This window comes from Rhinoderma darwinii, chromosome 1 (assembly GCF_050947455.1).
Source record: "Rhinoderma darwinii isolate aRhiDar2 chromosome 1, aRhiDar2.hap1, whole genome shotgun sequence".
In the NCBI taxonomy this organism is placed as follows: domain Eukaryota; kingdom Metazoa; phylum Chordata; class Amphibia; order Anura; family Rhinodermatidae; genus Rhinoderma; species Rhinoderma darwinii.
Genome location: NC_134687.1, coordinates 8,340,203 through 8,356,660, shown reverse-complemented (window position 1 = coordinate 8,356,660; position 16,458 = coordinate 8,340,203). Strand labels below are relative to the sequence as shown.

Below are 16,458 nucleotides of genomic sequence, written 5' to 3'. Positions count from 1 at the left end.
CAAAAACGCCCAAATTACGTCCGGAAATAGGGTGTGTGAACCCAGCCTAACTGGTAAGTATATTAGTAAGTAAGTTGGAATATACTCCAAGATCTGAATCCCACTGACCTGGCACATAGTCCACAGCTGTAGTCAGAAAGTTACGGTATTCTATGTGGAAATCCACTTACCTGAAGAGTGTCGAAGCCTCTCTCCAAGTAGGTCCCACATTTGTCCTTTTCCCCAATTGACGCATAGAACTTGCTCCACCAATCAATGAATTCTTCCTCCTGTTACATGGGGAAATAAAAACATACTCCATCATTCAATATCTACTAATCCTAATAAACATTCCACTAAAGGGTAATACCCCCAATGGAACTCGGCTTCTCACAACCGTTTCAAATATTTTCAAAAATGTTATGCCAATTTAATGCCAAGCGTCAACGCAAACCAAACAATCAGCCATTAAGGTGTCCAGAAACTTTAGATCAGGGGTGCGAAACCTTTTCTGGTCGGAATGCCAAATTTCAGATTTTACCATTTCCAAGGACCACAATTAAAGGGGTATTCCCATCTGAGACATTTATTTCATATCAACGTTATGTGCCATAAATGTCTGATAGGCGAGAGCTCCACTTCTGGGAACCACATATCGGGAGAATGGGGGGGGGGCTCCCCTGCTCAGCCCTTCAAAGAAAAGGTGACATGTAGTTACGGAAAAAGCTGAGCATTTCACAACCCCCATAATCTACAGTAGAGAGATGCACGCAGGCGGGACCGCCTCATCTACTCCTCTCGAATGCCATATCCTTTGGATATGCTATACATGTCTCCGATGGGAAAACCCATTTAAACGCACAATCTGTATAAAAATGATGTACTGTCTTATGACTAGTGCCTGGTCTGAGGGGGTGGTGCACGACCACCAAAGAAAATACTAGTCAATGTTCGCACTAGGCATAACTCGGTAACCAACTTTTTTCCTAGTTTTAGGCAGCTGTCAGCTATTCCTCCATCCAAATATACATGAACGCTAGGATCTGCTCAGCATGGACGTGTTTTCAATATGGAGAAGGGAATAAACCACTGCCAGACACCCCTGGTAGTGGCTTATCTAGTGTGGGAACAAAGAATCAGACATGTTGAAATCCAACATGCCCAATCCTTCCATCGCCCAACCTCTGCTGTCGGGGGAGATTCGGGACTGCCAACATATATTAGTTAGTCGACTTTTATCTAACGTGTTTGACCGCTTTGGTTAACATAATCCTATCAAGACGATAGAAAAACTGAGACTAGAATAATCTTTTTTGTGCCACTCTACGCCATGGCAAAAACAATTAAACAATTTAAAAAAATAAAATACAAACTGTGGTTCAAAATTCTGAGTAATCCCCTAAACATTAATCCATCGCTGACAGCCAACGTAGATGTTTAATTCTTCCCAATGACAAACCCAGGTCATGACGGCTAATGTGTACCCGCCAAATGTTTGTGTCTACCTTGGCAGAAGACGTGTGATTTTATTCCCCGTATTAGATGGACTGATAGGTTGTTACCGGAATGTGACCTGCGTGTAATTAATTTCACACGTCCCCGCCGGGCTGGCAGATGGAGCGGTTCACACCTCAGCAAAGAAAGGACGTTCCGACCAGCACTGGAAAATGTAATCTGCGTTCTCATCAGGCGGAATAATTTGGGAGGCTACATTGTTGTGGAAATAGCACTTAATCCTTTAATATTTAAATTCTTTATATGGAATAAAAAGTCGGGAGTCACTGAAGTTACAAAAATATAATTTACAGCAATTTTTATTTCAACATATTAAAGAGCATTTCCATAAAAACTTAAAAGTGGCCATATATGGAAAATAAAGCGACAGCCAAAGTTTATTATTTATGGGTTGTCTTTCCATATTGGCCAATATTGCTACGGATCCAGAGGAGAATAAATAATTTAAAGAATATATATATATATATATATATATATATATATATATATATATATATATATATATATATATGTATATATATACACATATACATATACAGTAAAGGAAATAAGTATTTGATCCCTTGCTGATTTTGTAAGTTTGCCCACTGTCAAAGACATGAACAGTCTAGAATTTTTAGGCTAGGTTAATTTTACCAGTGAGAGATAGATTATATTTTTAAAAAAACTGAAAATCACATTGTCAAAATTATATATATTTATTTGCATTGTGCACAGAGAAATAAGTATTTGATCCCTTTGGCAAACAAGACTTAATACTTGGTGGCAAAACCCTTGTTGGCAAGCACAGCAGTCAGACGTTTTTTGTAGTTGATGATGAGGTTTGCACACATGTTAGATGGAATTTTGGCCCTCTCCTCTTTGCAGATCATCTGTAAATCATTACAATTTCGAGGCTGTCGCTTGGCAACTCGGATCTTCAGCTCCCTCCATAAGTTTTCGATGTGATTAAGGTCTGCAGACTGGCTAGGCCACTCCATGACCTTAATGTGCTTCTTTTTGAGCCACTCCTTTGTTGCCTTGGCTGTATGTTTCGGGTCATTGTCATGCTGGAAGACCCAGCCACGAGCCATTTTTAATGTCCTGGTGGAGGGAAGGAGGTTGTCACTCAGGATTTGACGGTACATGGCTCCATCCATTCTCCCATTGATGCGGTGAAGTAGTCCTGTGCCCTTAGCAGAGAAACACCCCCAAAACATAATGTTTCCACCTCCATGCTTGACAGTGGGGATGGTGTTCTTTGGGTCATAGGCAGCATTTCTCTTCCTCCAAACACGGCGAGTTGTGTTAATGCCAAAGAGCTCAATTTTAGTCTCATCTGACCACAGCACCTTCTCCCAATCACTCTCAGAATCATCCAGATGTTCATTTGCAAACTTCGGACGGGCCTGTACATGTGCCTTCTTGAGCAGGGGGACCTTGCGGGCACTGCAGGATTTTAATCCATTACGGCGTAATGTGTTACCAATGGTTTTCTTGGTGACTGTGGTCCCAGCTGCCTTGAGATCATTAACAAGTTCCCCCGTGTAGTTTTCGGCTGAGTTCTCACCTTCCTCAGGATCAAGGATACCCCACGAGGTGAGATTTTGCATGGAGCCCCAGATCGATGTCGATTGACAGTCATTTTGTATGTCTTCCATTTTCTTCCTATTGCACCAACAGTTGTCTCCTTCTCACCCAGCGTCTTACTTATGGTTTTGTAGCCCATTCCAGCCTTGTGCAGGTCTATGATCTTGTCCCTGACATCCTTAGAAAGCTCTTTGGTCTTGCCCATGTTGTAGAGGTTAGAGTCAGACTGATTAATTGAGTCTGTGGACAGGAGTCTTTTATACAGGTGACCATGTAAGAGCTGTCTATAATGCAGGCACCAAGTTGATTTGGAGCGTGTAACTGGTCTGGAGGAGTCTGAACTCTTAATGGTTGGTAGGGGATCAAATACTTATTTCTCTGTGCACAATGCAAATAAATATATATCATTTTGACAATGTGATTTTCTTTTTTTTTTTTTTTTATATAATCTATCTCTCACTGGTAAAATTAACCTAGTCTAAAAATTCTAGTCTGTTCATGTCTTTGACAGTGGGCAAACTTACAAAATCAGCAAGGGATCAAATACTTATTTCCTTCACTGTATATATATATATATATATATATATATATATATATATATATATATATATATATATATATACAGTACAGTGCACAAGTTTTAGGTAGTTGTGGAAAAATGCTGCAAAGTAAGAATGCTTTCAAAAATAGAAGCCATAATAGTTTTTTTTATCAATTAACAAAATACAAAGTGAATTAACAGAAATCTAAATCAAATTAATATTTGGTGTGACCGCCCTTTGCCTACAATACAGCATCAATTCTTCTATGTACTTGCACACAGTTTTTGAAGGAACTCAGCAGGGAGATTGTTCCAAACATCTTGGAGAACTAAGCCCAGATCTTCTGTGGATGTCGCTTCCTCATATCCTTCTGTCTCTTCATCTAATCCCAGACAGACTCAATGATGATGAGATCAGGGCTCGGTGTGGGCCATGTCATCACTTCCAGGACTCCTTGTTCTTCTTTGTACTGAAGATAGTTCTTAATGACATTGAGTATGTTTGGGGTCGTTGTCCTGCTGCAGAATAAATTTGGAGCCAATCAGTTGCCTCCCTGACGGTATTGCATGATGGATAAGTTTCTGCCTGTATTTCTCAGCATTGAGGACACCAATAATCCTCACCAAACCCTCAACTCCATTTGCTGAAATGCAGCCCCAAACTTACGAGGAACCTCCACCATGCTTCACTTTTGGCTGCAGACAGTCATTATTGTACCGCTCTCCGGGACCCTCCGCCATGCTTCACGGTTTCCTTCAGACACTCATCATTCTCCCCAGCCCTTCGGCGAACAAACTGTCTTCTAGTATAGCCAAATATTTTACATTTTGACTCCTCAGTCCAGAGCACCTGCTGCCACTTTCTGCACCCCAGTTTCTATGTTTTCGTGTATAGTTGAGTCGCTTGGCCTTGTTTCCATGTCGAAGGCATAGTTTTTCGGACGCAATTCTTCCATGAAGAGTACTTCTGGCCAGACTTCTCAAGACAGTAGATGTGGGTACCTGGATGCCACTGGTTTCTGCCAGTTCTGAGCTGATGGCACTGCTGGACATCTTCCGATTTAGAAGGGAAGTAAGCATGATGTGTCTTTGATCTGCTGCACTAAGTTTCCTTGGCCGCCCACTGCGTCTACGGTCCTCTTTGTTGCCAGTTTGTTTTTGCTTCCTCAGGAGAGCTTATTACAGCACATCTTGAAACCCCAGTTTGTTGTGAAATCTTTGCCTGGGAGAGACCCTACTGATGCAGTATAACTACTATCTCTTGTTGCTGGGCTCAGTCTTACCATGGTGAACCTGTGACATAAAACGGTCTTCCACAACCTCACCTTTGTAGCAGAGTTTGGCTGTTCCTCGCCAAGTTTTAAACCTCCTACACTGCTGTTTCTGTTACAGTTATTGACTGTGTTTAAACCTTCATATAAAAATGATCATTATCACCTGTTTGATATAATTGGTTAATGATACACCTGACTATAATCCTACAAAATCCATGAATTTGTGCACGTGTACCTAGAAAAATTCATGCTGTTTTGAAAGCAAAGGGTGATCACACCAAATATTCATTTGATTTAGGTTCCTCTTCTGTTTATTCACTTTGCATTTTGTTAACTGATAAAAAAAAAACTAACACTTCTATTTTTGGAAGCATTCTTACTTTGCAGCATTTTTCCACAGCTGCCTAAAACTTTTGCACAGTACTGTATATATGTTAGCGACCCCCGCTCCCCCGAAGGGAGGAGTCTCAAAGTATATGCTATAAATGTCTAAAGAAGAAAAAGGCTTTTAAAGGGTTTGTCCCACAAAATTGATTTATCACTTATCCACAGGTGATCAATGTATGATCGCTGTGGTTCTGACAGCCTGGATCCCCGGCAATCATGAAATCGAGTTTTTTTTTCAGTCAGATAGAAAATAAATAGAGCGATACTGTGCACGCGTGTCCACCAATCCATTCAAACGGGGACTTGGAACCCTCATTCTCGCCCCAGGGGTCAGACCCGCAGCAATCATACATTTATCACCCATCCTGTGGATAAGTGATAGATTATTTTCATGGCACAAGCCCTTTAAGGATATGTTCACACGCTAAGGATATGTTCACACGGCTTATTGTCAGCCGTTTCTTGGGCCGTAAACGACCAGAAAAACTGCGTAAAATATGGAAGCTGAACACCTCCAAACATCTGCCCATTGATTTCAATTGGAAAAACGGCATTTAGTTCCGACGGGGCGTTTTTTTCACAAGGCCGTGTGAAAAAATGGCGCTTAAAAAAACTCCTGGTAAAAAGAAGTGCATGTCCCTTCTTGAGCCATTTTTTGAGCTGTTTTTCATTGGGTCAATAGCTCCAAAAACGGCCGTAAAAAACGCATCAAAAAACGTTTAATGCGTAAAAAACGGCTGAAAATCAGAGGCTGCTTTCCCTTGAAAACAGCTCCGTATTTTACAGCCGTTTTTTGTTTAGCATGTGAATATACCCTCAACAAAAAAACTGCTGTAAAATACGACCGTAAAAAAACTGAAACGCCGTTTTTCCCATCTAAATCAATGGGCAGATGTTTGGAGGCGTTCAGCTTCCGTATTTTCAGCCTTTTTCGGGGGGGTTTACAGCTGTGTGAAAATACCCTCAGGAGAATGCCAATTTTAACATATATAAATTAATAATATGAATAAATTACAGTGTTCGTACTACTGCAGTCTGGTCCCTAATGTTTACAATGCTTATCAACTGAATGTGGGCGGGATTGTAGAATGATTGACAGCTCTGCTCTTGTGGGAGTGAAGGGACCTGAAGGATGAAGCAATCTAGAGCCCGCCCACTGCCTATGGACGTCTCCCTTGGATACCAGACAGCCCCATTGTTTGCTTACAGTTCCTTACGCTCCATAGTGGAAACAATATTGAGAATCTGGAACATAATGAATAATAGAAAGTTCTATATCCTTATAATTGTGGTCTACTAAATCCTTGAGAGCCCCTTTAAGCATGTCCAATAAAGGATTTCCATTGGTTGGAAGTGGTCATTTTGTTACCGGAGTCCCCCATAGTATCAGTATGTGGGTTCATTACTGGCGGAATAAGCTGGTGGCCAATTTTAGAGGGATTATTCGGAGTCAGGGCTTCTAGCTGCACGTCTGCGCTAAGTGATGGGGTTACCTAGCGATACGCCATATGTACGTAGGTCCACACCGGCGCAGAGCGGCCCTAGGTAGGTATGTAGACCCCGCATAGGACATGCTATGCAGCAGCAATAACATGGAGCCCCTTTAACTCTTTAAGCACGGAGCATCATGGAAACCTCGGCGTCAGGTTGAGCTGCTGAGAAGATTCATATTTCACATAATAATTATAAGGGGTCTGCAGATTTTTCGTCAGGCAGTAATTTTACATTTCTGCACAGATTCTGCCGCGGATTCATGAAACGTTCCCATAAATAATGATGTCTATTTTAGTAATCCGCAGAATTCCATCGCACTGACCTCATGGAGAAAATCTAATAGAGGCTTATTGGATTTTTGACTTGAGCCGGGCGGACGGGGCTTTAAATGAACGTCCTGAATAGACATTGTTTTCAATGGGAGTTTCACATAAATTACATTTCATCGTCCTGGTGGGAAAAAAAAGGCACAGTCGGAGGCGCTGGGGGCCCCCTTAGGTCATGCCAGGTCCCCCCCCATATGTAACTTACCCAGAGGATCTTCTGCAGCCGTAGGACAAGAGAAGCTGGTTAGATCAGGATTGTCCCTCTCCCCACCCCCGTACATGCAGCGTCCCAGCCCGTGCAAAAGCAGTGACAACGCGGCACAAGACGAGGAGAAGAACTAAGAGAAATCCTGCAAAATGCTTCAATGTTCTGCAACGTTTACTGTGAGGACTGTGTCCACCCAAAGAACGCTACGTGTGAACAGGACACAAACCCATCTGTATGGCCAAACCCCCCCCCCCGTGAAGAGTGACTGATCATCTCCAGGGAAAGTCTGTATCTAATCCTGTGCTGCCAAGCCAGTGTATCTAATCGTGTGCTGCTGAGCCAGTGTATCTAATCCTGTGCTGCTGAGGCAGTGTATCTAATCCTGTGCTGCCGAGCCAGTGTATCTAATCCTGTACTGCTGAGCCAGTGTATCTAATCCTGTGCTGCTGAGGCAGTGTATCTAATCCTGTGCTGCCGAGCCAGTGTATCTAATCCTGTACTGCCGAGCCAGTGTATCTAATCCTGTACTGCCGAGCCAGTGTATCTAATCGTGTGCTGCTGAGCCAGTGTATCTAATCCTGTGCTGCTGAGGCAGTGTATCTAATCCTGTGCTGCCGAGCCAGTGTATCTAATCCTGTACTGCTGAGCCAGTGTATCTAATCCTGTGCTGCTGAGGCAGTGTATCTAATCCTGTGCTGCCAAGCCAGTGTATCTAATCCTGTGCTGCCGAGCCAGTGTATCTAATCATGGTCTGCCGAACCACTGTATCTAATCCTGTGCTGCCGAGCCAGTGTATCTAATCCTGTGCTGCTGAGCCAGTGTATCTAATCCTGTGCTGCTGAGCCAGCGTATCTAATCCTGTGCTGCTGAACCAGTATATCTAATCCTGTGCTGCTGAACCAGTGTATCTAATCCTGTGCTGCTGAACCAGTGTATCTAATCCTGTGCTGCCAAGCCAGTGTATCTAATCCTGTGCTGCCGAGCCAGTGTATCTAATCCTGTGCTGCTGAACCAGTGTATCTAATCCTGTGCTGCCAAGCCAGTGTATCTAATCCTGTGCTGCTGAGCCAGCGTATCTAATCCTGTGCTGCTGAGGCAGTGTATCTAATCCTGTGCTGCCGAGCCAGTGTATCTAATCCTGTGCTGCCGAGCCAGTGTATCTAATCCTGTACTGCTGAGCCAGTGTATCTAATCCTGTGCTGCCGAGCCAGTGTATCTAATCCTGTGCTGCCGAACCAGTGTATCAAATCCTGTGCTGCCAAGCCAGTGTATCTAATCCTGTGCTGCTGAGGCAGTGTATCTAATCCTGTGCTGCTGAGCCAGTGTATCTAATCATGGGCTGCCGAACCACTGTATCTAATCATGTGCTGCTGAGCCAGTGTATCTAATCCTGTGCTGCTGAGCCAGCGTATCTAATCCTGTGCTGCTGAGGCAGTGTATCTAATCCTGTGCTGCCGAGCCAGTGTATCTAATCCTGTGCTGCTGAGCCAGTGTATCTAATCCTGTGCTGCTGAACCAGTGTATCTAATCCTGTGCTGCTGAACCAGTGTATCTAATCCTGTGCTGCCGAGCCAGTGTATCTAATCCTGTGCTGCCGAGCCAGTGTATCTAATCCTGTGCTGCTGAACCAGACTATCTAATCCTGTGCTGCCGAGCCAGTGTATCTAATCCTGTGCTGCCGGGCCAGTGTATCTAATCCTGTGCTGCTGAACCAGTGTATCTAATCCTGTGCTGCCGAGCCAGTGTATCTAATCCTGTGCTGCTGAACCAGACTATCTAATCCTGTGCTGCCGAGCCAGTGTATCTAATCCTGTGCTGCCGGGCCAGTGTATCTAATCCTGTGCTGCCGAGCCAGTGTATCTAATCCTGTGCTGCTGAGGCAGCGTATCTAATCCTGTGCTGCTGAGCCAGTGTATCTAATCCTGTGCTGCTGGGCCAGTGTATCTAATCCTGTGCTGCTGAGGCAGTGTATCTAATCCTGTGCTGCCGAGCCAGTGTATCTAATCCTGTGTTGCCGAGCCAGTGTATCTAATCCTGTGTTGCCGAGCCAGTGTATCTAATCCTGTGCTGCCGAACCAGTGTATCTAACCTGTGCTGCTGAGCCAGTGTATCTAATCCTGTGCTGCTGAACCAGTGTATCTAATCCTGCGCTGCTGAGCCAGTGTATCTAATCCTGAGCTGCCGAGCCAGTGTATCTAATCCTGTGCTGCCGAGCCAGTGTATCTAATCCTGTGCTGCCGGGCCAGTGTATCTAATCCTGTGCTGCTGAGGCAGCGTATCTAATCCTGTGCTGCTGAGCCAGTGTATCTAATCCTGTGCTGCTGGGCCAGTGTATCTAATCCTGTGCTGCTGAGGCAGTGTATCTAATCCTGTGCTGCCGAGCCAGTGTATCTAATCCTGTGTTGCCGAGCCAGTGTATCTAATCCTGTGCTGTTGAGCCAGTGTATCTAATCCTGTGCTGCTGAAACAGTATATCTAATCCTGTGCTGCTGAACCAGTGTATCTAATCATGGGCTGCCGAACCACTGTATCTAATCCTGTGGTGCTGAACCAGTGTATCTAATCCTGTGTTGCCGAGCCAGCGTATCTAATCCTGTGTTGCCGAGCCAGTGTATCTAATCCTGTGCTGCCGAACCAGTGTATCTAATTCTGTGCTGCTGAACCAGTGTATCTAATCCTGCGCTGCTGAGCCAGTGTATCTAATCCTGAGCTGCCGAGCCAGTGTATCTAATCCTGTGCTGCCGAGCCAGTGTATCTAATCCTGTGCTGCCGAGCCAGTGTATATAATCCTGTGCTGCTGAGCCAGTGTATCTAATCCTGAGCTGCCGAGCCAGTGTATCTAATCCTGTGCTGCCGAGCCAGTGTATCTAATCCTGTGCTGCCGAGCCAGTGTATCTATTCCTGGGTGATAATATGCTGCTGTGTTTGTGTATCCAATCCTGTGCTGCCGAGCCAGTGTATCTAATCCTGTGCTGCTGTTCCGGTGTATCTAATCCTGTGATGCTGAGCTAGTGTATCTAATCCTGTGCTGCCGAGCCAGTGTATATAATCCTGTGCTGCCGAGCCAGTGTATCTAATCATGTGCTGCTGAACCAGTGTATCTAATCCTGTGTTGACGAGCCAGTGTATCTAATCCTGTGCTGCTGAGCCAGTGTATCTAATCCTGTGCTGCCGAGCCAGTGTATCTAATCCTGTTCTGGCGCGCCAGTGTATCTAATCATGTGCTGCTGAACCAGTGTATCTAATCCTGTGCAGCCAAGTCAGTATATCTAATCCTGTGCTGCCGAGCCAGTGTATCCAATCCTGTGCTGCCGGGCCAGTATATCTAATCCTGTGATGCCGAGCCAGTGTATCTAATCCTGTGCTGCCGAACCAGTGTATCTAATCCTGTGCAATACTATGCTACTGGGCTGGTATGTCTAATCCTGCGAGATACTGTGTTTCTGAGCCGTTGTATCTAATCCTGGTAGGATACTGTGCTGCTGTGCCAATGTATCTAATCCTGTGGGACACTGTGCTGTTGAGCCACTGTATCTAATTCTGTGTGATACTCTGCTGCTGGGCAGGTATGTCTAATGCTATGTGGATACTGTGCTGCTGTGTCGGTGTATCTAATCCTGTGCTGTGTGATACTGTGCTGTTGAGCTGGTGTATCTAATCCTGTGTGATAATGTACTGCTAAGCCAAAGTATTTAATACTATTATGTGTGATACTGTCTGCTGAGCTGTGTATCTAATTCTAACATGTGTGATACTGTCTGCTGAGCTGTGTATCTAATCCAATCATGTGTGATACTGTCTGCTAAGCCGTGTATCTAATCATATCATGTGTGATACTGTCTACTGAGCTGTGTATTTAAGCTTATCATGTGTAACACTATCCTATGTATCTAAGCCTACCATGTGTCATACTGTCATGCGTGATACTTTCCTGTGTAGCTAAGCCTATAATGTGTGATACTGCCCAGTGTATCTAAGCTTATCATGTGTAATACTATCATATGTAGCTAAATCTATCATGTGTGATACTTTCCTGTGTAGCTAAGCCTATCATGTGTGATACAGTCTCACAGAACCACATAGCACAACATCCCCATCATGTTTTTACACCACTGGATGCTGAAGAGTTAAACGGATCATCATCTGATGTCACTTTTCCATTAGTTTTGGGCTGGTTTTATTAGCAGAGTTTGCGGCCCGTTTCTTTTGTTCGCCGCTCCCCCTGGGCCCTGACATATAAAGTGCGCACTTCATCTCCCGGCAGGAGCAGCGTTTTCCATTGACTTCTATTTCTATAAAGAAACTTCAAAGCAATGAGAACAAGTATGTGCCCGATGCAGGTTTAAGTGGCATCTGTCACCCCTAATGAGAGTGTCCCGCACCCTGTGTATAATAACAGATGTTCTGCTTCCCCAGTGACAGACACCCCAACTCTACTGCACAGCCGGACCCCCCAACACTGGCACATAGTGCACAATGCCAGGTGAGAGGGACCCGTAATATCCAGCATGAAAACTCCCGTGCAAAATATATTCTGCATACATATATATGGACACTGCACAGAACCACTTCTCCTGTCCTGTATACTGGGTGTAATTCTCATGACCTGCCTAAGTAGAGTCGTGTGTTAGTGCACCTTCCCTTATCCCTACCAATCCCTTCACCCCCACCTTTAGGAAAAGACACGTGACACCGAGGTTGGATGTGAAATGGCCACAGCAGCCGTTTTATTAATTTCACAGTTTTAAAACCAAATTAAATCCGAAACATTCGGATAACTAATTAGGAATCCACCAGAGAATTCCTCCTAATAATTCACATGACCCAACATGGGTCAGAATCATAAATAACAATTTAACGTTAACATTAGACCGAGCAGGGGCAGTCCTTGAAGCCATTTTAGATATTCCTTTTTTACACACCTCGAGTTAGCCATCTGCAAACCACCAATTACCTCCAGCCGTAAACCAGCTCGGAGGCACCACTGACCTCTGCAGATGGCTCCAACCACCAGAAGTCCACTTCAAGGGGATAACACCCGATGAAGCCTTCAAGTGCTATACCGACCACTAGAAGTCCACTTCAAAGGGATAACACCCGATGAAGCCTTCGAGTGATATACCTTCCACCAGAAGACCACTTCAAAGGGATAACACCCGATGAAGTCTTCAACCATGTACCTTTTTTGGGGGACGCATACCCCCGATGCGACCCCCCCACCAATTTTGTACTGACTGGCCTCAAGGACTCCCCCCGCCAGCTGCCATGACACCAGGACCTACTCCGAATGAAAAGAAAAAAAAAAAAAAACATGTTAAATAAGCACACAATAAAATTGCCACACTCATAAACAGAATTAATAAAGACCACAAGGGATAACACCAAATGGGAGGGAGGGTGGGAGCTTACTTGTGTGAGTGTTACTTCTCCCGCTGCTTCCGGCTCACTGCCGAAAAACAGCGGGAAGCTCCGTAACGGCCCCCTAACTCCTCCCTGTCCCTCCTCCACCTCTAACTTTCCCTACGAAGTTAACCCTTTCCCTCCTAGGGCTGTCATGGAGGCTTCCCTCCTAAGCCCTGCAGGCTGCGTCCAGCCTCGTCTTGACCTGCCTAAGTAGAGTCGTGTGTTAGTGCACCTTCCCTTATCCCTACCAATCCCTTCACCCCCACCTTTAGGAAAAGACACGTGACACCGAGGTTGGATGTGAAATGGCCACAGCAGCCGTTTTATTAATTTCACAGTTTTAAAACCAAATTAAATCCGAAACATTCGGATAACTAATTAGGAATCCACCAGAGAATTCCTCCTAATAATTCACATGACCCAACATGGGTCAGAATCATAAATAACAATTTAACGTTAACATTAGACCGAGCAGGGGCAGTCCTTGAAGCCATTTTAGATATTCCTTTTTTACACACCTCGAGTTAGCCATCTGCAAACCACCAATTACCTCCAGCCGTAAACCAGCTCGGAGGCACCACTGACCTCTGCAGATGGCTCCAACCACCAGAAGTCCACTTCAAGGGGATAACACCCGATGAAGCCTTCAAGTGCTATACCGACCACTAGAAGTCCACTTCAAAGGGATAACACCCGATGAAGCCTTCGAGTGATATACCTTCCACCAGAAGACCACTTCAAAGGGATAACACCCGATGAAGTCTTCAACCATGTACCTTTTTTGGGGGACGCATACCCCCGATGCGACCCCCCCACCAATTTTGTACTGACTGGCCTCAAGGACTCCCCCCGCCACAGCGAAACAGGCCTTGACCACCTTAAGCCTGTGAGTTCCGCCACACCACCACCGCCCTTTCAATTCCTTCTGCTATTGCCAAGCTCCACAGATCAATCCCAACCTCGGTCAAATGAACCCCATCGCTCCTCCAGTAGTTCCCCACTCCTGACTCCAAGTCCCTGTGCCGAACACAAATGCCCCCGTTTTTGGCTACAAATCGGGACACCGCGCGATTAACCTTAATGCGAGCCTTATTGACTCTTTCCACTGACCTAGCCAGCCGCCAATGTTTTCTTGGGACAATGTCCGACCACACAATTACCAACCTGGGATAAGAAACCCACAAACACAACATATCGTGTTTAATATCCCGCACCAACTCACGAAAAGGGCGGACACCCAAATCGTTCCCACCCACGTGCAAGACCAAGATCTCCGGGACCCTATCAAGCCGGGCATATGTCTGGAATTCCGCTAACACCCTACTCCACGACATACCTCTAAATCCCAGCCAATGCAAAACCGCATCCTGTCGCGGAATGCGCAACTGGCGACCGTCCGGGCGGACGTCCGCCCTCAAAGCCCCCCAATGCACGTAAGAGTGGCCCAGCAACCACACCAAACACGGAGGCGGATCTGAAACGGAAAAGCAAGTTAAATACCACCACACAAAACATTCTTATAAGTGCAAACGGCAAAACTCATAACAGATGGGGGCGGACATAAGACCTAAATCTGTTGGACTCCCAACGACCGATGCGCCGCACCCCCTCATCATCCAACCCCCAGCGCCCTGCTTCCGTTGCTGCGCCAATCCTGAAGGAATGAGATGAGTACGCGTCCGCCGCAACACCGACCGCCGCCAAGCATTTTTTGAATACAGCTCTAAATTGAAATCTAGACAAAAATAACCCGTCCTCGTGACATAGCAATGGCAACTCCGGAGACCCCACTTGTGGCTTAAAACCCTGCCTGCACGCCACCGGGCACATAGCCGAACCCGGGAGAGCGAACAACACTATCAGCTTCCCCTTTCCTAATTGGTCAGTCTTTGACCGACGCAACCATACCTCCAACCGATCTGTATATAGGCTCACGTCTCTCAGTCTCAACCCCCCAGCTTGCTTGGTACTCGGCGAAACCAACTCGCCGATTCTAAATGCCCCAAAGAACGCCAAAGAAAAAGCTAACCGAAACAACCTCATCTCGGCCGAAGAACGACAGACCGATGCTAATGATCCGCCCAAAGAGCTCAGCAGAGAAAACGACACAGGCCTTCTACGATCCGCCTCGACCCTACCTCGGCGCAAACCCTTCAAAGCCTGCCCCACTAAGAATTCCTTAGACACATCCCTAAAGCCCCGTAACTTGAAACCAAACGCCACCGCCGACATGAAGCGGTTAACCTTTGCCAATGAAAACCCCGCCTCCCAGGCGTCCCCTAACCAGTACAAAAGTGCCACCAACCTGTCTCTATCCGTGTTGACATCACCCAACTCTCTTACCCACTCCTCCCACTGCCTCCAGCAAGCAGAATAAGCACTCCACGTTGAGCGCGCCAAAGACCTTTTCACCAATCGTTCTACGGGACCGAGACCAGATCCCAAAGATGTTCCGGGCAGACCAAACCGAGACGTTCCGCTCCCGGTGCCAATTGCCGAAACCGGTCCCACTGCGAGCGAGAAAGAGCATCAGCGATACAATTCCGTACCCCCGGCACGTGCACCGCCACCACCCACGCGTTCAATGACAAGCACACCAACACTAAATGTCGCAACAACTGAATTACCGGAGGAGAGGACGCCGTGATGTTGTTAATGGCCAGCACCACCCCCATGTTGTCGCAGTAAAAACGAACCTTCTTATCCCTGAGCCTGTCCCCCCAGATGGTCGCCGCAACCACGATGGGGAACAGCTCGAGCAGGGCCAGATTCCGCGTGAGTCCACTGGACACCCAGCTAGCCGGCCATTGACCCGCGCACCACGGACCCCCCCCATAAGCTCCAAAACCGCCCGCTCCAGCTGCATCCGTAAAAATATTCAAATCACTCGTATCCTGCGCTGGAGCCATCCATAGCGACCGACCGTTATACTGGCCCAAGAAGTCATCCCATACCTGCAAATCAGCCCGATGCTCCTCCTTGAGCCGTACGAAGTGATGTGCCGCACGCACTCCCGCCGTAGCCGCCGCCAACCGTCTACCGAACACCCTCCCCATTGGCATAATCCGGCAGGCGAAATTCAACTTCCCCAGCAACGACTGAATCTCCCGCAGCGTAATTTTTTTTAACTTGCAAGCCCGACGTACCTCCTGACTCAAAGCCCCCAACTTATCCATCGGAAGACGACACTCCATAGCCACCGAATCTATCTCAATTCCCAAAAAACAAATCGTCGTTACCGGGCCCTCAGTCTTTTCTGGCGCCAAAGGGATCCCAAAATCCCTCGCAACCTTCTGCAGTGCGTGAAGCAGATTACCGCAAACGGGCAAACCCCCCGGGCCGACGCACAAGAAATCGTCTAAGTAATGTATCAACGAATCGACCCCGGCTACACCCTTCGTCACCCACTCCACGAAGCTACTAAAAGCCTTGAAGTACGCGCAAGAAAGGGAACACCCCATCGGAAGGCACCGATCCACGTAAAAAGCCCCATTCCAAAAACAACCCAACAGCCGTTGGCTTTCTGGATGAACTGGCAACAACCTGAACGCCGCCTCGATGTCGGTTTTTGCGAGCAGCGCGCCTGGACCCGCAGCACGAACTAACCCCACCGCTTTATCGAATGAGGTATACACTACGGAGCACAACTCATGATCAATCCCGTCATTTACCGACAAACCCTTGGGAAACGATAAGTGCTGAATCAACCGGAATTTTTGGGGCTCGCGCTTTGGAACAATACCCAATGGGGACACGACTAAA

The 16,458-nt window shown here is 46.4% G+C and overlaps 1 protein-coding gene across 4 annotated transcripts in view; it reads right to left on the bottom strand.

Moving 5' to 3' along the window:
* DYSF (dysferlin) overlaps positions 1 to 16,458 on the bottom strand; it is a 317,692-nt gene that overhangs the window by 67,593 nt on the left and 233,641 nt on the right. For all 4 annotated transcript variants that reach the window (XM_075855618.1, XM_075855599.1, XM_075855606.1 and 1 more), the window contains one exon: positions 171 to 269. In XM_075855618.1, coding sequence (XP_075711733.1) covers positions 171 to 269 — 99 coding nt within the window. The remainder of the gene's footprint in view (positions 1 to 170; positions 270 to 16,458) is intronic.